Consider the following 25,652-nt stretch of genomic DNA (forward strand, 5'->3'; position numbering starts at 1 on the left):
ATTTCCATAGAAATTGTAAACAGGAAAAAAAAAACAGGAGCAAATAGCTAGAGAAATCTGTTCATCAATTTGAAAAATATGAGACGACTATGTTTTACTTGGGAACAAGGTACAAAGAAAATTGCTGCCAAGAGTTTTTTTTTTTTTTTTTTTTTATTTTTTAGCAAAATTTTTTTTTTTTTTTTTTTTTTACTTTTTAAGGAATGTGTTTTGTGATTGAGTGCTATAATTTAGAAATAACATTTAATGTACTATTACTCAATTCTGATAAATCTCATAGTGTAAAACAGCACTTAAAACCACAAGTTTCTGTTGTGATGTATACTGCACAACTATAAATCCCATGAACAAAATTTTAATTTATATAAAACATAAATAGATTTTTAAAGAATGGTATAAAACACTGATTCACACGTGGAAACCAGGGCCTTAGGTTAGAATCCTAGCTTCAAGACTTATACTGCCACTAACTGTTAATGGGCTTGCCCTCCCACTGTACAACTAGAAAACTGGACAAAATATATAAAGCAACCAATAAGGTCAACTCTACCATCACTCTGGCTTTCTGCCTGGAAGAAAGTGGCTGTGGGGTGGGAAGGAAAAACCTTCCTTCCCACCCTACATTTGGCTGCAGGGTAGGAAGGAAAAACCCAGGTAGAGAACCGTGATAACACTGAGTTGAGGAAAAGGAGCAGAATTCAGAGAGGCTGAGGTGGCTGCCTATGTTGGGCAGAGATCCGGAAAGAAGGGAGTTACAAAGAAAAGCACTCCTACGTAAGAGTTGTCTTGTTATCTTTGGTTGATTACTAACGCACAAGTTGCAGATACAGTCTGGATCCACTGGACAAAGGTTTACATCCTAGGTGGGATGGAGTAGGATGGTGAAAGATTAGATTGTATTACGTTACTCAGAATGACATGCAATTTAAAACTTACAAATTATTTCTGGATTTTTCTTTTTTTTTTTTTCCTGAGACGGGCTCTGGCTCTGTGCCCCACACTGGGGTGCAGTGGCATGATCATAGCCCACTGCAGCTTCAACTTCCTAGATTCAAGTAATCCTCCCACCTCAGCCCCGCTAGCAGCTGGGCCCACAAGCACATACCACTACACCCAGCTAATTTTCTATTTTACCATTTGTAGAGACAGGGTCTCAATATGTTACCCAGATCATCTTGGACTCCTGGGCTAAGCAACTCTCCCGCCTCAGCCTCCCAAAGTGCTGGAATTACAGGCATGGTCACCACACCTGGCCACGTAATATTTTCAAACTGCAGTTGACCATGGGTAACTAAAACCATGGATAAAATAAAAAATGTAAGCTGAATAATTTCCAGAGCTCCCACACGGCTGGAAGATATTTGAGTTCTGGTGACCCAGAATGGTTATACCTCAATGATCTCCAGGCCATGCAGCAGAGACCCCAGAAATATCATGCCCCTATTTTAAAGCAAAATTAGGACTCAAGACTACTCCAGGCCTACTCTAACAAAGTTCACAAACAAGCATGAAAAAGAACAAGCTGATAATCAAATACAGTTGACCCTTGAACAATGCAAGAGCTAAAGGCATAGACCCCTATGCAGTCAAAAACCCCTGTATAACTTTTGACTCCTCCAAAATGTAATTACCAATAGTCTATTGTTGACTGGAAGCCTTACCAATAACACAAAGTCAACTCATTTTGCATATGTCTTATATACTGTATTGTTACAAAAGCTACAGAAAATATTGAGTGATATGGAAGAGAAATTACACCTACAGTGCTGTGATACTTCAAGATGAATACACTGTCTGAAATGGAGGGCAACCATAGCTTTAGACCTCAATCTGTAAAGGTACTTTAAAGCAATTTAACTTTTTCTTACGTCATGACTTTTCTCTTGAGAGCACTTCCAGCAGCACCAGCAACCTCTGTATCGGTCTCATGGTGTTATTCAAGACTTATGTTATTGCACTACACATGGTGAAAGATATTTCAGAATGGCAAGAGGTCACTTTTATTGCAATATGCAATTTACTGGAGAGACAAACTGCTCACTCAGAGATATTAGCACTACATGGCATTTTAAATGAATACAACACTTAAGCTCACTGCAATAGCAACAGGAGGTGGCTACAAAAGTATTATGGCAGCATAGTATGTACTGTAATTTTATGCAGTTATGATTTAATACTGCACTCCCCAACCTTTTTGGCACCAGGGACCAGTTTTGTGGAAGACAATTTATCCATGGACCCCAGAAGGCTGGAGGAAGGGGTGGAGGGGGATGAAACTGTTCCATCTCAGATCATCAGGCATTAGAGTCTCATAAGGAGTACACAACCTAGATCCCTCACATGTACAGTTCACAACAGAGTTCCCACTCCTATGAGCATCTAATGCTGCCGCTGATCTGACAGAGGTGGAGTTAAGGTGGTAATAGTCTCTGGTGCTCACTGGTCACTCACCTCCTGCTGTGTGACTCCAGTTCCTAACAGGCCACAGGGGGCTGAGGACCCCTGAATTTTACATTTGTTTACGTTTCTCTTGGCTGTGAATGGCACCATGTATGGTCTGAGTTTGTGACAGTTTTGATAAATTTTAACTTTTTATAATAGATTTGTATATATTTTATCAGTAAATGATGAAACAGAATAGTAGCTACACACATTTTAGGCATTTATGATGTACCTTTTTAAAATTTTAAAAAATATTCCTAGGTTATGCATTTTTCTATGAGTATTTTCAAAGTAAGTCTCAAAAAAATTTTGTTTATTGAAAAAAAATCTACGTATAAATGGATACACACAGTTCAGACTTGTGTAGTTCAAGCATCAACTGTAATTGTCTGCCAAGACAAAGTCCAACAGTTTTTAAAAAAAAACACAAAAACAGAATTCAGACACTTGATAATGTAACATGACAATGTAATAATGAAACAAACAGAATCCAATCCAAATTAATGCACATACAAAAAGGCAAGAAATCTGACCCACAACCAGGAAAAATATCAGTCAATAAAAACAGATCCAGAAATGACAGATATAATAAGCAGACAGACTTCAAAAGAGCTATTATAAATATGTTCAAAAGATTTAAAAAGAAACATAAAAACAATGAGAAATATAAAAAAGCAGCAAATGAAACTGCCAAAGCTGAAAACTTGAAGGAAACTATTCAAACTGTAGGACAGTGAGAAAAAAGCCAGGAAAAAGAGAGACTCTGTGACTTATGCAACACTACCAAATAGAGATGTAATTAGTCTTAGAGGAGGCAGAAAAATACTCAAAATCAATTTTTTTAAATTTAATAAAATACATAAGCCCATAAATCAAGAAGTGCAACAAACCCAAAGTAGTGTAAAGCAAGATAAACACATACACAAATCGCACCAAGATGCATCTTACTCAAACTGCTGGAAACTAGTCATAAAGAGAAGTTGGAAATCTTAAAAGCAGCCACAGTAGCAAAATAAAATTAAAAATATGATGACTACATATCTCTCTTCAGAAACAATACAACCCTGAAGACAAAATACAGATGGGGAAGAAAAACTGTCAAACTACAGTATTTCATCTGTATTTTCTATTTTGAAACCATCTGTATTTTGTCCATTGAAAACGCTTTCCAAAAGGAATGCAAAACAAAGACATTTTTAAGCCAAAAAACTCCTAAGGTAATTCACCAGCAGACCTGCTTCACAAGAAATGATAAACTTTTTCGGGCTTTAAAATAAATGATGCCAGATTGAAATCTGAATCTACAAAAGCAATGAAGAAATGAATCAGTGGATGGCTACTCCTACTAATGGAAACAGGAAGATATTGGGTGATTTCCCACTACAGTTAAGTACAGAAGTGAACAAAATTGTCAAAAAAACAACCAATTCAGTATACTGAAGCTTGATTAAAGTCAAACAACAAATTGAAGAATGTCTATTATTTCAAAACTGATCAGCTGCAGGTAAAAATGGCAGCAACATTATGACCCTCTATGTCTGGTGATACAACCATACACCTGTCACTTGGCCAGTAAAAAATGTAGCTTTATAAGTTTAGGGCTGGATGCAGCCAGAGCGGTGGACTTGATTCAAGGTTGGGGCAGGAAAACTCATTGCTTTGCTGGATAAAAATGGCAGACTTGGTTCAAAAAGGATGGGGAAAACCCATACAATTGCTCTGCTAGCCCTAAGTTGCAGGCCTAGTTCATGGCCATTGACAGACAAATCAGAAATTAAACTGAGAGATCCTAGAAGTGGAAGAACCACAGAGGGGTTAAGCTAAGCTCACACATACACCTGACGGATGGCTAAACTAGAAAATAAAAACCAAGGGGGTACTGAGGACTGGTTGCAACCTTGAATGCATTCCTCATTCCACATGTAGTTCAGTTGCCTTGTAGACTCATGATGTCCAAGTATAAACTCTGTTCACATCATTGGTTGGTCACTAAACTACACAGACAGAAGGATAAAGCCAGGCTAAAATAAAAGCAACTGAGCAGAAACATCAGTGACTGCACAATGCGGTGGAGACAAATTACACAGCTGACATCTAAGCAATCCATGAAATATAAAAAAGAAAAACCATCAGGAGGAAAAAACGTCAGAAAAACAAAAGAGAATCCTAAGTTGCTAAAATATATTACCTAAAACGTCAAGTTTTCAGCCAAAAATTACCAGACAGGGAAAAAAGAGAGAGTGTAACAGTACACAGGAGAAAAAGCAGCCAAAAGAAACTGACTCTGAGTGAAGCCAGATGTTTAACAAATACTTCAAAGCAACTAATACAACTCATAATAATCTGATTCAAGAAACTCAACAAAGCCCAAGTAGGAGAAATAGAAAGAAAACTACATGTAGATATATCATACACTACTAAAAGCCAAAGAAAAAAGAAATACTGAAAACAGCAGAAGAAAATTGGCTCATTATGTAAAAGGAAACAACCTCAAGACTACTGGCTAACTTGTCATCAGAAACAATAGAAATCTGAAGGCAGCAGAATGACATATTCAAAGTGGTAGGGGTTTAAAACACCCAAATCAACCAAGAATTCTATAAATGGTAAACTACATTCCAGAGAAACAAAAACTGAGAAAATTGTTAGCAGACATACGCTATAAGAAATACTCCTACCATGGAAACGCTAATCAAAAGAAAGCTGGAGTGTCTACATAAATATTGGAAAAAATAGACTTTCACAGCAAGGAATATTACTAGAAATAAAAAAGGGCATTTCATACACATGATCTTAGCCAAAAGATAGAGAAGCAACTGGGCACTTCATAATGATAAAGGAGTCAATATATCAAGATATAACAATCCTAATATGCAAGTACCTAAGAACGATCTTCAAAATGCATGAATTCGAAAACAACTGAATTAGACAGATGCATAATTATAGAGGAAGATTTTAATATTTCTCTCAGTAAAAGACTAAAAACTAAGAAAGACAGAGGAGGTGTAAAAATATATTTGGAAAATCCCTAAGGACTTTGGAAATTGAACAACACAATTCCAAGTAACCCGTTGGGTTAAAAAAAAAATCACAAGAGAAATCAGACAAGTTTGAACTAAGTAGAAATGAAAACCTAAAATATCAAAAAAAAAAAAGAAAACCTAAAATATCAACATTTGTAGGAGAATGTTAAAAAGCTTAATCAGTACTCAGGGTGAAATTTATAACTTTAAATTATATTAGAAAAGAATAGTCTAAAGTTAATTATCTAAATTTCCAAGTTCATAACCTAGAAAAATAAGTGGAGGGAAAAAGTAGAAGAAAAAGTAATAAAATATAAATGGACAACAACATAGAAAGTCAATACTATAGGAACAACAGGAATTCTCTTATATTGCTGGTAGAGGTGTAAAGTAATACAACTTTAGGAAAGTTTAGCAACTTTTTAAAAGTTAATGTTTACAATATTGTATGCCCAGTCATTGCACTGTTATGTAGTTACTCAAGACAAATAAAAACCTGTCCACAAACAGGCTTACATGTAAGTATTCACAGCAACTTTATTCATAATAACCAAACCTGGAAACAAACCAAAGATCCATCAACAAGTGAATAGGCTTTAAAAGTATATATAAAAATACTGAACAATAAACATAAACTAGGTGAAACATTCAACAATATGGATGAATCTCAATAATGAGAGAGAATGAAGTACTACAAAAGAATGCTTACAATATCTGATTCCATTAAATTCTTGAACTGGCAAAACTCATCTATAATGACAAAATCAGTGATCATCTGGGCCAGGGTAGGGATGAACTGACTGCAAAGGGATATGGAGGGAACTTTTTGGGGTGACGGCATCTATATCTTGATTGGGATCGTTGTTTCACTGGTCAAAAATCAAACTGTACCCTTAAAATGGGTATATTTTATTTTATAAATCATACTTCATAGTAAAGGAATTGTTCGGAGTCTGTCACACAAATTTGCCAAGTAAACCCTTTGGTCCATGAACCGAAATATTTAATTAAAAAGGGCAGAGCTAATGACAAAACACAAAACCTGTTCAAAGAGTAACTACTACAGTAACATACCTTTCTCCTGAACTTCATTCTGAATTTTCTTCAAGAGTCTCAAGTACTTAAATTAGTGAAAACATGCTTATTTCTTAGTACCGACCTAATACTAATCTGAACCACTGAAATAAAAGTTGGAAATCTGCAGCCTCAACAGAAATGGTATCTGCAATTTTGTCCATGCCAAGAACTATGTTTCAGAATGAATTCTTACATTTCCTACAAATATACAATTATTCATTGAGAGAAACTAGAATTAAATATAATGACGTGTCACACAATCATGTTACCTGTGGCAGAAAATGGTCATCTGGATAAATGAAAATAATCTTTGCTTTCTAATGTGTAAATCTCCTTTAGCAGGTGAGAGATTAGATGGAAGAGAGTAGGAGGATCAACAATGAATACTTGAATAACACATGTTTAAAGTAAATTAAAATCATTTTCTTAGACTCTAAAGTCTCTAAGTTATGTACAAAACTACACACTTCAATAGTATAGGAGCAATTATTTAACTTAGAGGATGATTAATAGTTCACAGAGAAGTTATTACCAAAAAAACCCACAAATACGACATGATTAAGTACAGTTAATTTACCCACAGCTCTTTTAAAATAAGCTATATGTAAATACTGATATTGAGAAACCTTTGCAAGAATAACTGATAGAAGTCAGAACATCATGCCTTCCAATCCATCCTCCATGAACTTCTTATAAAGTGCCATGAATTTGGCCACAAACGCTTCCAAGTGATAAATGGCTTTGCTACCCAGCTGTAGACGATGTTCATAATAAGCTGCCATTTGGGCCACCTCCCCTTTCAGTTGTCCATCACAATTATGTAACAGTTCTGAGAGAAGGCCCTAAAGAAAAATAATCAGTAATTTAAAAATCATTAATAAAAACAGCTAAGTATGCCTTATTTCTCCCATTCACAGAAAGACTAAAGTTAAACATACTCTCTTTTATATATGTGAGATCTTTAATTTTTTATGTGAATCAACGACCTTCATCCAAAAGAGAAAACTTTGGGTACTTTTTCTGTGACGTAAAAATGTGGTGGGTATCAACCACATTCTAAATTCCAAATATTTAACTGCACAAGGTGCAAGGATATAAGTGTAAGGATGCTTTCTGCAGCACTATTTATAATAACAATAATAATTTGTAGACAACCTAAAGTTCCACCAATGGAGGTCATGTTCAGAAAAACTATGATACGGTCACAGAACAGAAAACCATTCATCCATTAACAGAACAAAGTAAATCTATACATATGGTCATGACACAACATCCATATTAAAGCGTAGAAAACTGAGAAGTTTTGTGAAACCACATATATACACGTACTTGTTTCTACGTGAATAGAAAAGAGGTCTGTTAAAAGTGGTTACCTTTGTGAAAACGGAAGGGTGGACCTTCACTTTTTTCTTTGTAGCCCCACCCTCCATCATCATCCCTGCACCTTGGTATTTTCTTTACAGCACTAACAACACTCTGAAATTCTCTTACTTCTTTATTTGTTCTCCTTTTCACACCACTAGAATATAACTTCACTTTAGGCAGGCCCTCCTTTCTTTTCTTCAGCATTCCTCTAATAGTGCCTGGCACACAACAGAGGTTCAGTAAATACGTGCAATTAATGAGCTGAAGAGAAAGAGGTGATATCTTGATACTGCAAAAAGCCCTATGATCACACACCCAGTGTCCAAATTTTATAGCAGTAAAAAGTTCAAGATCTGAAATTGGGTTACCTTCATTATTATCTCAGGAGGAATACAATGAGTTAGAAGCTCATACAGCCTTCCACGAACTTCAAGGAGCCTACATAAAACAAAGTAATTGATATTTCGTGAAGAAAATAAGGGGTAATTTTTCTAAGTTCCCACTGTATGGTTTTACTTTATGAATTAACAAACAATCCAATACGGAATTAACTTTATGAACTAACTTTATGAATTAACAAACAATCCAGTAAGAAATAATAACTGTTTCTTAAACAGTTTATCACACTTAGGAGAAATATACGGAGGCTTCTCCTAACTTCAGTTTATTTTTGAAACAGAACATTTTCAGAACTCTTTTAAAATGAGACGTCTATATTCAGGGTTCCTAATTATATTGAAATACCATGAAAATACCAGATAGAAATTGAGACTTCATGAATAGCGAGGGTTGAGCTTATTCACACCATAGAATTTAACAAACTTTAATGACATGTCAAGAAATGTTTTTCTTTTCTCCAGATAGATACCTGAAACATCCAGAAAATGGTCATGAAAAGATGAAAAAGTCAATTACATAGGTGACAAAAGATAATATACACATGAAATGTAATATAATGCCACTGCCTAGATTGCACAGTAAAAAGGCAATATGGAAGGGATACAGAGCTGTCCCTGTCATAAAAGGGGCGGCACAAAGGTTTACAGGTAAGCACGGAAACAGGCTAAGTGAATAGGAACATTCAAACCTCTGAGTCCTTCATTCTAGGCCCGTCTCATATTCTAGGGAGGGAAAGGGGAAGAGGAGGGAAATGTACATATGATGTTTTAAAATAGAAAAAAAAAAAAAAAGAGAGAGAGAAAGTTCCAAATATACATATCTAAAAGGGAAAAAACTTCTGAACTTTTACAGTACAGATTTATATATATTTATATATAAAAATATATATTATATATTTAAATATAAATATTTATATATATGTGTGTGTATATATATGTGTGTGTGTGTGTGTATATATATATATATAAAAAACAGTACAGATGTTCCATACCTCAGATAAATCCAGGTAGTGATTTATAAGAATTCTTAAAAAGCAGAAGTCAATCCTAAGATGTCAGGAATATGAAGCCCTGGCACATTAAATCTTAAAAAAAAAAGTGGGGGAAAAAAAAAAGGAACTAGCATTTCTGGGGCACCTGCTATGTGTAACACTTGAAACAAATAATTTAACCCAGTACTTACACTAGCTCATTTATTTCAGATGAAAAAACTAAGGCCCAGATAGTTTAAGTAACTGACAAAACTGCCCACAGCAAAGCATGATTTAACACAGATCTATCTTTCTTACTCCAAAGTCCACACCCTTTCCAATGCCTGTGAAAGTATTTAACACCTTAATTCTGTACTAGGTTCACTGCAATACATTATTAATTCCCCACCGCAGTGATGCTCTTTTACTGAAACAAACCTGAAGTTCAGAAAGGTCAGGCTTCCATTAAGACTCATGTATTTGAGCCAGCATTTGAATTCAGGCCTGATTCAAAAGCCTGTGATTTCTCTGACATCCCAAGAATAAAACTTGATTATTAAAGCATGAATCATAAAAATAATTTCATATGGTATGAAAGTATTTTAATATATGCATATAGCTTATCTCTGAAAAGTTGATTCAGGATGTAGTTACCTATACAACTGAAGTAACTATACTGTGTGTAGTGCATACATGTTAACACACATCTTGTGTTAGCCTTGAGTTAACTTCTAATATTACTGTTTTACAAAATTAATATATTCTACATTTACCATGTCTGTGTCATTATTTCCTAATAGTTTACAAGTGATTAAGAGTACAAACTCTTCTGTCAGAGAAACATGGGTATCCTAGAACTGTCTCTATTATAATAATGGAATGTCCCTGAACAAGTTACTTAATCTCCATAAACGTCAGGGTTTTATTTTTTATCTAAAAAGTTAATATTTTTCTCATAGGTGTGTTACATCAATTAAATAACATGGTGTAAGAGCTGACATAATCATTCATAAATTAGCTGCTATTCAAATTAGAAAATTATGACTGTTCTAAGAGAGATCAAATGAAAAATCAAGACCACAAATATTCCAGCAAGACAAAGGAGTCAGAAATCAGAAGTAATCATTTGCGACTGTGTAGCCCAGTGCTCAGAAAGATACCAGACTTCCAGGATTTCTGGCCAGCCCCAAGGCTTTCTGGAATTGAGCAAAATTTCTTTTTATGTAGCACAATGGTATCAATTCCTACAATTGTTAGGTTGAACAGGAAACAGGAGTACCTCTTCTTGCACAAGTTCATTTATAAGCCGTCAAAATGTGTTAGGAAAACCAGAAGAAGTTTGTAATAGCAGCTAGAAGAATTAAGCAAAGGAATAATCAAGTAGTTTTAAAAATGCATGTGATAATTATCAAACATTACAACATCAAGTACCTAAATCCCTTAAAAGTAGGTAAGTTCTACTACTATCAATTTTTCTTCTTTAATATCAGAACAAAAACAAGAAAGTCATCTTCAGTGTAGAAATATTTTATAAAAGTAAAAGGCACCTAAGACATGCTTTATTTGAATTTTATCTCTTTAAACGGTGAGGTCTCTTTATTGATAATCAACATTTTACAAAATAAAATGAACATATTTTTCCTAAAGATGAAGTTTCTTTTCTAATGAGACTACTTATAACATTTGGTACTTCTTGGAGAAAACTATCAATTTCTTCAACTAAAATAACTGAATTCTGAGAATTCAAAGCAAACTTAAATGAAATACTAAGTACTCACCATGTATGATTCACTATCCACCTCCACCAATCTATATGGTAACCAGGGAATACATGTTACAATACTTTTGAAGAATTTCTTACAAAAATTAGAATTCATCAGATGTATCATCAAAAGGAGAAACATGGCATACTCCTCTATTATTTTCATTAGACCAAGGAAGAGTAAGCTCTATCGGTTGCAGTCTATTCAGTCTATAGACTGAACTCAGTCTATTCTGAACCCTAAAATGACCAACTACCCTCTGTAAGGTCCAAAGATCATTTCTCAGTTCAGAAAGCCAACAAGGATATGAGACTGTGCTTTAGCCAAGTCTGAGGAAGCTTCTCCATACTCTCCAAAGTTAGTGAGCCTTAACATCATCATTGTTTATTTGGAGGAAAGCAAACTGTGTTTCTCAATCAAAGCTGCCATATGTCAAACAACTAGCGGCTGAGGTATTTTCAGAATGGTCAACCTACCAATAACAGACCTACAGAAGTAATGGAAACAATTTTGCAGCAAATGTGTCAAAAAATACTTCCTGAGTAAAAATGGTATATACACAATGCTAATCCTTAGTAGAACGCATGGTCACCTATAAGCACAGGGTTTTTTAGTTTTCAAACCATTAATAACTCTTTTGCTCTTTACAACAAAGGCACAAGTACCCTTGGTGAGGCAATAATAATATCTTCAATATACAAATGAAGATAAAACTCTAAAATGAAGTTATCTGATCAAGAACACTTAGCTAGGAGTTCACGACAAGAACTAGAAGTCTGACTTCTAGTCTGGTGTCTTTCTATCATGTGACACATCACCAATTACCAAGTTTTACATTGTCCTTTACTAGAAAGCTACCCACATTATCTGTAGCTTTGGGTTGTATGTTAAGTAATCTGCGATCCTAAAAGGAAAATTAAAATTAATATAAATTCCATTTTTACATGATCACAAGTAAACCATGATATTACAGCTTAATAAAAGCCATAATATCACACACCAACTATTCTGAACCACTTAATTTCTGAAGTTAAATGCTACATTTTCCTTAAAAGGTTAATACATAGATTCAGGATTTAATTATAATTCAAAATGACATGGTATTAGCATAAAATAGTTAATATGTGTTCCATGACATCTTGATAATGAAACCTTTACTGTCATCATTTTATACTGGTACCTTTGTGGAGTTTGCTGACTGACAATAGCATTTGCAGTCTCCCTCAGATACACCTCCCAATCTGTCTCAGGGATTTCTTGATCTGCAGTAAAAGGATATCTACACGACAAAAAGACAACACAAGAAGTTAAACAGAACACAAGAAGTTAAACAGAAGTGTGCTGATGTCCTAAAACAGGAGTCCCCAACCACTGGTGTGTGCCGTTAGGAAGCGGGCTGCACAGCAGGAGGTGAGCAGCGGATAGGCCAGCATTATGGCCTGAGTTCCGCCTCCTGTCAGAGCAGTGATGGCATCAGCTTCTCACAGGAGCGCGAACCGTACTGTGAACTGCTTATGCAAGGGATCTAGGTTGCACGTTCCATATGAAAATCGAATGCTTAATAATCTGAGGTAGAACAATTTCATCCTGAAACCATCCCCCACCCCTGCCCAATCCATGGAAAAACTGTCTTCCACAAAACTGGTCCCTGGTGCCAAAAACGTTGGGGGCCGAAGTCCTAGAATGTAACTACCCCTTCCACTCACTGTTGCACTCTGCAGGCTTCACACATAAGCAGGGCTTTTCTGAGATTTCTACAAGACTTCTCTGCAAGTCTATGAGCCAGTTGTGAAGGAAGATTTAGACCTTCCTTCTTGCACACAGTAGATAACACATGGCAAATCTACAAATAAAATTAACAAAAACGGGCAATCCATTAAAAAGCAGATTAAGATTAATTTCTGTTGATATCTTCCTAGACCTTTATAACTGTATTACTCTCAAAATTCTTATAAGTGAAACTTACACTAAAAGTAACTTACCACTCTGCATCTAACACAATGTTACATATTATCCCTACTTTGCATGAAATCTCCCAAAATCTATTAAAAGCAGGAAAGATATTTAATATGAGGAATCATAATTTTTGCTGATGGCTGTTAAGAATGAGAAAAAATATATCTATGTATATATATATTCATATTAATGTTATTTCATACTAACTTTAATTCCCTTCCTAGGGACTAGGTATTCCCACATCATCTCTGTGTAAAATCTATTTCCTCAATATTCCAGCCTCCTTATAGCCAACTAAATCAGCTTGAGAAAGAAGACAGTAAATAACTAGCCCTTACCTAGTTTAGTAGAATTCGTAATACCTACTTGTTCAAGGTAAAGACGGTTTAAAGGGGAAAACACTTTCTATATATTGGCATCTGGTATTTACAACCATACGCTTTGGTTTGTTCATATATTAATGCTTTGCATCCAGGTCTGTAGATGCTCTTGAATTACTGATATGCTTCCCTTCTTTAATAACAAGCATACGGTATTCAGAGAATCTGAACTGATTTATTTTTCAGAAAAGTGTAACTTGACCTACATCTTCAATGCTGGGAGCAGGCACACGAACCGCCAAGCACCTACTACGAATAGGTGGGATCACTTTAGATGTAGAATTGCAGCACAAGATCAATCTGCAGGTAGACATATATTTTTCCATGGTTCTTCGCAAGGCATGCTGAGCATCTTTGGTGAGTTTGTCAACTTCTGTCAATAATACCACTGAGTCAAAGAGAAACAAAATAAACTTTAACTTGAGTTCACTCAAACTTTAACTTGTCTCTTTCTTCCTTCTCATTATCCAGGGTGAAATCCTAAATAATAAGCCTGATATACTACTCTTCCCATTGGCAAAGATAAATTAAAGTTATAAGTATGGTAAAATTACTTTATTTTTTATTTTAAAACGCTACAATCATACTCCAGTTTCTCTTCAGATCATATAAATCTTTCGCCTTTTACTAAAGACTTCTATAGAGAAGAACAGCTCTGAGTTTTTAATATTGTGAGACCTTGCATTGGCAGGGCTAGTAAAAAAAAAAAAGAATCTATAATCAAACAAGACCAAGAAACACCAGGCTAAATGAAGTTAAAAGGTCACTTTGTAGTAGAAATCATTGCAACCTTTATTTATATGCACTAAAATTTACCAAGACAAGGAAGTACTGTGCTGCATTTCCCCAAAATAACTTTACTCAGCAGCATATTTCTGTGGTACACCTTAATCTAAAATATTAAATTCCAAGGAATAGATTTTGGAAAACAGTGGTGCAAGAGATGTAGGCAACAAGGCATAAAGATATCTGGCCACCATAAAGTAAGATTCCATCTGACCACAATCACAGATCAGCCTTAACATAGTTCAGGAATAATGCATAGACAGAAACTGAATCCAGTATTGTATTTTTCATTATACTAACAAATTATTTCTAGAAGATGAACTGGCAGCATGTAGTATTTAGATCTGCCTCATAAAAATAAACAGAACAACTAAAGATTCCAAGACAAAGAACCCATGAACATTATACAGAAACCAGGCAACAAGCTTTACCCAAGAACCCCAAACATGAGCAAGTGAGAACAAGCAACTAAAACTGGAAAGGCCCACATAGTATCAGCAACGGTGTGGGAGGAAGATTTTGACAGACTTTATGACAGGAAAAGCTCAAAATCGCCCACGGGAACATACTAGAAACCCTGGTGGGGCCAATTTGAAAGCAGCAGTTGGCCAGGCACAGTGGCTCATGCCTGTAATCTGCCTGTAATCCCAACATTTTGGGAGGCTGAGGAAGGCAGATCCCTTGAGCCCAAGAATTCAACACTAGCCTGGGCAACATAGCAAAACCCCACGTCTACCAAAATACAAAACATTGCCGGGCATGGTGGTGTGCGCCTGTAGTCCCAGGAGACTAAAGTGGGAGGATTACTTGAGCCCAGGAGGTCAAGGCTGCCGTAAACTGTGATGGCACCACTGCACTCCAGCTTGTTGCAACACAGTGAGATACTGTCTCAAAGAAAGCAGCAGTCTTACCGAGGTGGGAGATTCAACAGAGCCCAATTTATGGGTGAGAGCAAGGGAACCCTGATGCAGTAAGGTTTGACAGAACAGTAGACTCTGAGAATACCAAAATGAAGCTCCCTTCTAAGACAATGTTCCAGGTGGCTGTGGCTGGTGCAGTGGCTTATGCCTGTAATCCCAGCACTGTGGGTAGCCGAGCTAGGAAGATGGCCTGAGGACAGGAGTTCGAGGCTAAGACAATGCTCCACAACGAGAAGAAATCCCAGACCAAATTGACAACAGGTAAAAGAGAGACGAAGGAAAGAATCACAATAAAGGTGACAAAAAATAAGATAGGGAATAGAGCTCAGAACGCAAGGTCATTTATTTACTTTATTTTTTTATTTTATTTTTTTAGAGACAGGGTCTCACTCTGTCACCCAGGCAGGAGTGCAGTAGCTTGATCACGGCTCACTGTAATCCCAAACTCCTGGGTTCAAGCAATCTTCCCATCTCAGCTCCCAAGTAGCTAAGACTACAGGCATGAGCCTAATTTTTTTTTTTTTTTTCCCTTTGGCAAGACCGGGTGTTGTTGGTCTCAAACTCCTGGCCCCAAGTAAAGTGTCATATATTTTTTATCACTTTGTAAAAATAATACAAGAGGTAGCTGTAGAGCCCCAGACCTAGAAAAAACTCTCTGGCCTTCCTCTCCTTCCTAAGTACAGGAAAATTCACTTTACTTTTAACAAAATGACCAACACAAAAGGATCATGGCCAAATTTAAACAGTTATGCAAGAAAGACGAGCAGAGGAGCAGAATAACATCTTTATGGATATGAAAGAGTCAAAGTATTTCCTAAACTGTTAATTAATAGTTATTGTTCTTTTTAAGTAACAGTAAGCTTCATGTAAGAATAGGTTAATTCAACTGTAATTGGGTGGTAAAATATTGTTCGTATTTTTAATGACCCTACAACATTTCACTTTTAAAGGTTTGTAATTGTAATTAGGTATTATTAATTTTGATTAAAATTTTAAATTTCAACTAAATTTCTTATAATAACTGATGTTCAACATTTCTCAATATTAATAACAGATTGAGGATAATGGCACAATATTTCCTATATGTACATATACATATCATTATTTTGTATAGTGATGTTTGAAACAGTGACTAAGCAGTACTTGGTAGGCAGAAAACAGCGAATTCAACATGATAAGTGATGTTTACTCTAGAAATGCAGGACAGTTTTGTTTTGCCTTTTGTTAGAGATACAGTCTTGCTCTGTCACCCGGGCTAGAGTACAGTAGTGCAATCACAGCCCACTGCAACCTTGAATTCCTGGGCTTAAGCAATCCTCCTGCTTCAGCCTCCCAAAGCTGGGATTACTAGCATGAGCCACTGTGCCTAGCAAAAGTTTTAATATTAGAAAATTCAGTAATATAACCTATGATATTAATGAACTAAAGAAAACTCATAAAAGCACATTCATGGATGAAAAATAAGCATCAGACAATATTTAACACACATTTATGTTAAAGACACTCAATAAAATAGGAACTTGAGAATATTTTCTTACCATGATCAAATATATATACCTCAGACCAAAATCCAGCAATTAATTATGGGGAAACACTAAGGCTTTCCTTCCAGAGTCATGACATGGACATCTGCTATCTCTATTACTATTAAGCACACTATTGGAGGGTTGGCCAACATAATTAGAGAAGAAAAAGTATTTAGAGCCATAAAAATTGGAAAAAGGAAAAATAATTTACAGATTATATGAATATACATCTAAAAAAAACTCAAAGAAACTATCAAGAGACAATTACAAACAGTAAGAGAATTTAATAACATAGCAAGATATAAAAGTAGAATGTTAGTAACTCACATATATAAAACATTCAGAAAATATAAGACTCCATATATAACAGCAAAAAATAAATTCATAAATGTAAATTTATTCTGAAATATGGAGACTGAGGAAAGAAATCAGCTGAGAATATGTACAGGGAATTCACAAAACAATAAAAATGAGCAATAAACAAAGGAAAAATTTATCACACTCACTAAAGAAGAACAAAACACTATCTTCTCCACTCAAACCGACAAAGATTAAAACGAATTATCTTCAGTGTTGGTAAATGTCACGGAGAAATGAGCACTCCCAAACACTGCTATTGGTAGTATAAATCTATACACTCTTTCAGATAGAGAATTTGGCAAAATACATCAAAAGCATTAAATGATGGCATATTTATTATCACAAAAATTTCACCAGTAAGAATGTATCCATATACATAGAAAAAATGCCTGGAAGGTAAAGTCTAAACTGTTAATAGTAGTTGTCTCTGGATGGTGGGAATATAGCTGATACTATTTTCTTTTTTATCTAAATATTTGATAATGAACATATGACTTGGGTCATAAGAACAGTTATTTTAAAATCATGTAATTTCTGATTTTAAATCACGTATTTTTATTCATCTTGTTCTAAAATATCAAATGGATGGCACAAATAATCCTCTTTCACATAAAATTCAATTCCATTAGACTATAAACTCCCAGGAGCCCAGAGATCATGCTTCTCTCTTGTTCACTTTCATAACTCAAAAAAAAAAAAAAAAAAAAAGAGCACTAACGCTAGGCAGCTTCATAAAAAGCAGTCTTTTGATCACCTACCTTTAAAATCCCTTTGAGAGTTTGTTTCAAGTTGCTGTGATTGTGCCACTGTTTTCAACATCTCCTGAATGACTACTCGGTCACTATTTCCAGCATCACTACACAAAACAAAAATAATGGTATATAGTATGCCCTTAATATTGTTATTATAAGGAAAATGTTGAAGTTCTTAAGTGGTCAAAATTTTAATCAAAATTAATATCACCTAACTATAATTATAAGCCCTTTAAAAGTAAAAAGTTTTAGGGTCATTAAAAATACTAACAATATGCCAATTGGATTAACATCACTGAAAACACTAAACATGTTCTTACATTGTTTACTGTTAACATAAAAAGAGCAACTACTAATAATTAGGTAACAGTTTAGCAAATAGTTTGACACTTCTGTACCGACTACAGAAAATTAATACCTAATTATAGCTAATTTCTCAACTATCTATAATTGTCGAAAATACAAAAAATAACTCTTTGAAACAGAAATTCAATCCCTATTCCTCTTCCACATCCCCAAAATAGCAAAGATCTAAGAGAGAACAAAGAGAAGTCTGCTCCCAGCACTAGAATGAAACTGATTCAGAGACTCAGTAAAGCAATGAGATAAGCAAATTGAGTTTAAGACAAAGTCAAAACTCCGTAAACTGATGACTTAGTATAGGTATTGATCTGTCATTTACACCAATATTATTGCTTTGGCACTTCAGTCAAGGACCTCTCTTGTCTCTGGAATTAACACTCCCTTTGTTTCTATGATCAAACCCATTCCCAACAACCTTATTTCTCTTCGTTTTCTTTGAGACGCCTAGAGAAAATAATATTACCTATCTGTTAGGGTTGTTTTAAGGATTAAATGTAGTAATACAGGTAAAGCTTCTTACAAACTGCCTGCTACTGAAAACAACATACACATTAGCTTGTAATGCTATTCCTCCTGCTCCATTCAGTCTCCTCGCTCTCCCTGAAATGGATGTTCACTCTTGCCTCTGTGCCATTGCCCATGTTGAGGATGCCTGACAATATCCTCAATTCTGTTCTCCTTTAAGAACTCATACAGCCCCACCGATCATAGCAGCTTACCCAATTTAGCTCCCAGAATCATTTCTACACCACTTAATACTTAACAGCTATTGCACGAGTTTTCAATGCCTCTCCAACAAGTTCCTAATCTTATTATTGCATGATATAGAGAATAAAGATATTGGTTGGTGAACTATTATAATGCCTCTAATCAAGAAATTTAAACAAAGAGAGTGACAAAGAAAGATTTGGCAACCCAAAGTCAATTTCTGAAATATTTACTCCAAACACTGTAAACTTTTTAGACACACTGCTCATGAATGAGCCAACATAATTAACAAAAATTTACTGACAATACATGTACTGTGTGTGTATCAATGAGCTCCCTAGAGCTAGAAAAGGTAAATATATTGTTGAAATTATTTGACACAGAAGGCAAAACAGGAAGGGCTCTAGGATTCCCATTTCAAGCAGGGCAGCTCCACTTTAATCTGTTTTATAAACTGTGCTTCCACACATATCAATTTATTTCAAAAAAGGGTTTCAATCTTCTAAAAAAAAGAAAGCCCAAAACCAATTTCTCTAAAAATGCTTAATTTCTATATAGTAGTAACTTACCTAGGATTAACTTCAAGGTGGTAGTTACTTGCAATGGTGCTAATTTCAATTTTTTTTTTAGATGGAGTCTGTGGACAAAGATATTTTTAACATTTATTTATTGCCTATTTCCCCACTCTTTTGTATTTTCATTGGTTTTCCTTTTATTATACAAAGTAAAACTCGAGATAACCACCATTCATGTTTTAACTTTGTTAATCCCACTCTTTTCTCAATGTGCAGATAAACATGTTTTTATATAAATTGGGTCAATCATCCTGTTTTATTGTGACTACTTTTTTCTTTTCCTTATCTCCATAAATCCCCAAACCAAATCTGTATACCACCTGAAATACAGATCATTGCAAAGGATCTGTTCCTTTCAGTTTTTTCCATGTTAACACAAAAATAAACATACACAAATATATTTTCATGGAGTGTCAATGTTTCTTGTAAAAAATAAAAATTAAAAAAAACCAAATCATACACGTCTCTGTGTTTTGCTTTTCCTACTTTATATATCTTGGCAATCCCTCTCCGACAACTGGCACAGTGTTATAGTCACACAACCAACCTATGGCATGTTCCAAAGCTGGTCATACTGATGGACATTTTGTTTTCTGAACTCAAACAATTCCACAATTAACATCTTTGTACATATGTTGCATATACTGCTTTCATTTCTATGTAAGAGATTCCCAGTTTTCTGGATTGAAGGGAATGTGTTTTCTAACTTTAATATCATACGTGTGTGTATGTGTGTATGTATTGACCAGTCTGCTTCATAAAACAGTTTAATAATTCACTTTTCCACTGGCAACACTCTTCCCCAACATTCCCCATCTACAGTAGGTTTTATCATGCCTTTCAATTTTTCAGTTTGGTGAGTATATAATAGACTCACACTGCTTGACTATCACAAAGGTCAAACATCCTTACATGTGTTTAATGCCACTTATATTTTTCTCCTGTGACTATTTGTTACAGAAGAATCTATTTTTCAGTTTTCTACCAGATTGCCTTTCTGTTGCCAATTTGTAAAAATCTCTTATTTATACAATCCTTTCAAATATTTTGTGACAATCTTTTTCTTTTGATTTTATGTAAAATTTCTATCATAGCAATTTTTCAAATTCATATATCCAGGTATCTACTTTTCTTCTATAGTTTCCATGTTTTCCTACAAAAGGTTTTATTGACCCAGGAGCAATTCATATAGTCTAAAAAATTTTACTCCAAGATATTTAGTGTTTCATTTTCACATTTAAGTCTTTAATTCATCTGGAATTTATCTCTATAAATTGTATGTCATAGGGACTCAACTTTGTTTTCTCTGGATAGATAACTAGCTATGATGACACACTCTGCTGGCTCATCCTCTTCCACCGATTTGAAATAGAACCTCTATCACATTTATAAGCTCTCTTTCCAGTTTCACTTGTCTAATTCTCTATATTCATGCCAATATAATACTGTTTTATTTACAATAGACATACAATATGATTTGCTATATGATAACACAAGCCCTACTTCACTAATCTTTTTTCATAATGACTTAGCTAGTCTCGGAAATGTACTGTTCCATATGGATGGACTTTAAGATCATTTCATACAATTGTAACAACCACTTGAATTTTAATTCGAATTTCATAGAAATTTATAGTGTCACCTGCGGCAAACAGATAATTTAAAATATTAAGCCTCCCATCTGGGAACATGCTGCAACATTCCATTTGATTGGCTGTTTATTGTCCGTCTATAAGATATTAGTTTCTTCTGACACATCTACACCATTTTTGTTAAATTTGTCCCTATATATTTTATAAGAATTTCCACCACAACACACAACCAGCATCTCAAACTCAATGTATCTAAATATATGCTAATCAACACTAGCCTAAAACCCAGTTACCTTCCTGAAGATTCTGTTTATAGCACTACCATCCACACTCAGCATATGATTTTTTCAATGCCTAATATGTAAAGACATTTTACCAGAAGATATGAAGGATATGAAAATGAATATATGTTCTCGACACACAGTCAAAACAATCTTGTCAAAGTAAAAGATGTATAAACTACTACAACCAAAGCAAAACAAAGTAAGTACTATTAAAAGTACAAACTACAAGTTGTAGAAGAAAAGTTAATTCTAATGGGGTAGGAAAAGGAAGGATACATTTCAGCTAGATCTTAAACATCATCCATAATGGAAGAGCATAAAAATGCGCTACATGGTGTGAAGCTGGACATCTCGGCAAGGGCAAGATCACAGGAAGCCTCTCAACATCCCAGAGTTGCAGGCCACCTTTCCCAGTCAGTCAGTTGCCCACTCTTTACCAAGTCACTTGATACCATGTTTAACATTTTTCTCAAAATCATTCTCTTTCTTTCCATCCCCACTACTGCTCTCAGAAAAATGAAGTTTGGAAACCTGAGTTCTAATTTCAGCTATTATCTTATTAGGTAATCTGAAATTAATCTCACCCTCTACATTTTACCCCAAACCCTCTGTTGCTCTTATTTCCTATCTAACATAAATGGCTTTGCTCTGGTTATAATAGATCCATAATCAGTAGCTCTCAAATCCTGTGCCAAGACTACCTGTGGATTCTTATTTAAATCATACATTAGGAAGCAACTGAGTTGGGAGGACATATATGACCAAGACTGAAAGTCCCTGCTATAAATTACTTTCAGGGCCTCAAAGTGAAATGCTTACTGTGATGGTCTGATGTTCGATTCTCAATTTTTCCACTCCAACACCATAAAGTTCACGTAGAATACACATAATTCTTGTCTTTTTTCCAGCACCTGATGGTCCATACACTAACAGATGAGGAAAGTCACCACACTGAACCTGAAAAAGAAAGAACAAGGCATTTTTCCCTAGTCAAACTGAACTGCTCTAGGTAGAACCAAACTACTTTTTAAGTATCAAATATTTTATGTGTCTACCCATGAAACTCCCAGTTCATGAGTAGATACACCCAAGCTTTTATATATGTGTAAAACTTGGAGTTTCATGGGTAGATACACAAAATATTGTGTATCTTTTATATATATATATATGTGTATATATATATATATACACACACACACACATATATATATATATACTGAAATGTTTACTATTCACCTGACACTAATTTTGTATAACTTATATACGTGACAGCACATGCAAGATACAAAACTAAATGCTAGAAAGCAGGAACTCCCAAACCTGACTACCAGAATCTCCTAGAAAACTTTTTAAAATAAAGGACTGACTGATGAATAGACCCTATTATCCATGAGATTAGGATTCTGTTACTCTGAGATTCATGCCTTTCTTACTTCAGGCTATTAGAAACAGTCCCTGTGATAACAATTCAGTGCATTTGGTTTCTTCGGAAGGTTACTTGTGAGATAAACGAAAACTTCATAGGAGAGTGGGGACACGAAACAGAGAAAGCAAGGCAGCCAGTAAGAGTGTGTTGTCAAGTCGAATGCCTCTAGGTATCTGTGTTTGACCCTGCTAGGGAAACTCTTAAAGCCAACATAAACACCCACCAGAGTGTTAACCCACCCAAAGGGTGGGGAAGCTACAGTATGATTCTCTCTGATGAGTTCTTTCTTGAAGCCTGCTTAGGAAAGTGGATGGGGGAAAAGAAAGAGCATTAATTCCAGGCATTTCAAATCTGCTATGAGTGTCACAGAGAGAAAAGCCCTCAGGCAAAGTACAGATGTACAAAGTTAGAAGTCAGAAGTCAGTCTGTGTGCATTTAAAAGCAAGAGGACTGGGTAGGACACTAACAGTATCTGCTGATCATGAGTTTTGCAAAAGCTTTTCAGGTGTTTCTGATGATCAGTCTGGTTTGGGAACCAGTGCTATGAAGGCTATAAAGATGAGTGGGTGACAGACCTTAGCCTCAGGAGCGTAAAATCTTGTAAGGCGAAGTTCTGTAAATAACTATTATTGAAAAAATGGAATACGTATCTTAAGAGAAGCGCTTATTACAATGAATTTTAATACTTTGTAAACTCAGCCATCTCTGTCACTGAAAAGTCTCAAGGAAAAGAACTATTCAATCTAACACTGCCTGGAAAATGGCAGGTGTCCCACAGATACTGACTTCGTTCTTTAAACTTCAATCTAATCAAAAATGAGGGTTATGCTTCAAATATTTCATAGTTTGATTAAGCTGCAAATAAAAGAGTAAACAGGTAAACATTTCTTAAAAGCAAATTTAACACATAAGACCATTATATTAAATTGATGTCCAAAATATGCATTGCAAATTCTGTACAACAAAAAGTGGCCACAGAAAATAAAATGTATTCTATGACTAGGAAAACTGAAGACAAAGCTATTGATGGAAAATGTAATTTGTCTATAAATGATGGATACTGCAGTAATTTATTTTAAATTAGTATACATGCAGTATCAATAAAGAGACCAAGAAAAACCTTCAATCTCACAATACTATCAACTAGTTTAATGACTTTCACATGTACAGTCTTTTCTTATTATTTCTTATTTTTAAGAAGCACTTAATTAAATAGTATCTGTAAATCTAAGAAAGGTCGGTAAGGGAAAACCAGGGTATTGGGCAAAAACGTTTCCATCAGCATCATATATTAATTTGAGGTCCTTAAAAGGAGTGGATAAATGTCTTCCACAGACACTAAATAACTTACTCTCCTAAAGATCCTTCTTTACTCTCTACTCCCTGGAAGATTCAGTTCGTTCTCACAAAATATTGCCATTAGGCACTTTTATCAACTACAACAGACAGAGAGGCATCAGGATAGAGGGGAGAGGATCTTTCACAAAGCTCTAATCTCAGCCAGGCACGGTGGCTCACGCCTGTAATCCCAGCACTTCGGGAGGCCGAGGCAGGTGGATCACCTGAGGTCGGGAGTTCGAGACCAGCCTGGCCAACGTGGTGAAACCCCGTCTCTACTAAAAAATACAAAAATTAGCCGGGCTGGTGGCGGGCGCCTGTAATCCCAGCACTCGGGAGGCTGAGGCAGGAGAATCGCTTGAACCCACGAGGCGGAGGTTGCAGTGAGCCGAGACCGCACCACTGCATTCCAGCCTGGGCGACAAGAGGGCAACTCCGTCTCAAAAAAAAAAAAAAAAAAAAAACCCTAATCTCAGGAACGTCCTAATACAATTTATTTGAGAATTAAAATGATCTTTGGAGTAAATACATATTTACAACACTTTACTTGTAAATAACAACACTGACATCGAAAAATCTTAAGCCAGCTAGAAAGTAAATCACATGGTGTCACCTCCGCTCAAAATGCTCCAACGGCTTCTTATCTTATTCTGAGACTGACTGGGTCTGCACCCCCAACTCCATCCCAACACATACACCCATCTCCGATTACCCTTCCCGCTGGTTCACCACTACCGGCTACACGGGCCTCCTGAGGTTCTTAGAATATGCTGTGCACATCCCTGCCCGGGAATTTTGCACTTGCTGTCCCCTCTTGTCTGTTCCACTCTTTGCTCGGATTTCTGTATTTATGACTTTTCAATTTCCTTCAAGTCTCGGCTCAGATGCCACTTCTCAGTGGAGCTTTTCTTGTTTAAAAATACAAGCCCGCCTCCCACACCTTTTCCCTCTTCCCTGTGTTATTTTTCTCCATAGCACTTATCACCTTCCAATGCGGGCGGGAGAAGCACTCACTGCTCCTCAGGGGCGCGCGAAACTCCGAGCCGGGGGGCCTCCCCTCTCCCACGCTCCCGGCCCCCGCGGACTCACCAGGTTGCGCAGCTGGGCCGCCTGCTCCTTGTGATAGTCCAGCCGTCCCAAGGAGCAGGGCCGATACTTGTCCACCCAGAGGCTCATGGCAGCTCGAGTTCCCGGGGGCCTACGCTTGAAAGTCCCGCGCGAGCGTGCCCTCCCCACAACACAGAGACAAGCTTTCCCGCCAGCTCCAAATCTCGTGACGTCACTACCGGTCGCGGCCACGTAAATGATTTGGGACGGAAAGGCTACGGGGGCCGTGTGCAGACAAAATCAGCCGCCGCGTCGATGCCCTCTAGTTCTGAAGTTCGCTGCTTTATTTATTTTCTCTTTGTTTGCACCGTCTATTATATTCTAGAAATTATCAAGCGGAATTGAAAATGTGGTTCTGACCCTCTTGGTTTCACATCCAGATACCTCAGAGGAGACACTTCCTTTCATTTATTCATTCTTTCATTCACTTAATTCATTAAACAAAAATTTACTAAATATCTGCTAGGTGTGGAACTCTGTCCTCGGCACTAGAATATATACATCTCAGGGTTTCACTCACTTGGCAGGTACCCAATAAAG

The 25,652-nt window shown here is 35.9% G+C and overlaps 1 protein-coding gene and 1 non-coding gene across 9 annotated transcripts in view; one reads left to right on the plus strand and one right to left on the minus strand.

Annotated features, from left to right (window-relative positions):
• RFC3 (replication factor C subunit 3) overlaps positions 1–25,256 on the minus strand; it is a 145,518-nt gene extending 120,262 nt beyond the window's left edge. For 7 of the 8 annotated variants that reach the window (XR_009213180.1, XR_009213181.1, XR_009213177.1 and 4 more), the window contains exons 1-9: positions 25,095–25,256; positions 22,061–22,198; positions 19,360–19,427; positions 17,726–17,823; positions 13,582–13,763; positions 12,746–12,882; positions 12,220–12,318; positions 8,276–8,345; positions 7,169–7,384 (exon numbers count right to left, since the gene is read on the minus strand). Coding sequence is in view for 3 of the 8 variants with exons in the window: in XM_032150496.2 (XP_032006387.1) it covers positions 7,193–7,384; positions 8,276–8,345; positions 12,220–12,318; positions 12,746–12,882; positions 13,582–13,763; positions 17,726–17,823; positions 19,360–19,427; positions 22,061–22,198; positions 25,095–25,181 (1,071 nt within the window). In the remaining 5 variants the exon portion in view is untranslated. The remainder of the gene's footprint in view (positions 1–7,168; positions 7,385–8,275; positions 8,346–12,219; positions 12,319–12,745; positions 12,883–13,581; positions 13,764–17,725; positions 17,824–19,359; positions 19,428–22,060; positions 22,199–25,094) is intronic. The other variant, XM_032150499.2, reaches the window with a different exon arrangement.
• LOC116467606 (U5 spliceosomal RNA) lies at positions 13,959–14,069 on the plus strand. Its single transcript, XR_004247824.1, has one exon. It is a non-coding gene; the product is annotated as a U5 spliceosomal RNA (small nuclear RNA).
• Positions 25,257–25,652: the final 396 nt, after the last annotated feature.

Source organism: Hylobates moloch, unplaced genomic scaffold (assembly GCF_009828535.3).
Source record: "Hylobates moloch isolate HMO894 unplaced genomic scaffold, HMol_V3 SCAFFOLD_4, whole genome shotgun sequence".
NCBI classification, from domain to species: Eukaryota; Metazoa; Chordata; class Mammalia; order Primates; family Hylobatidae; genus Hylobates; species Hylobates moloch.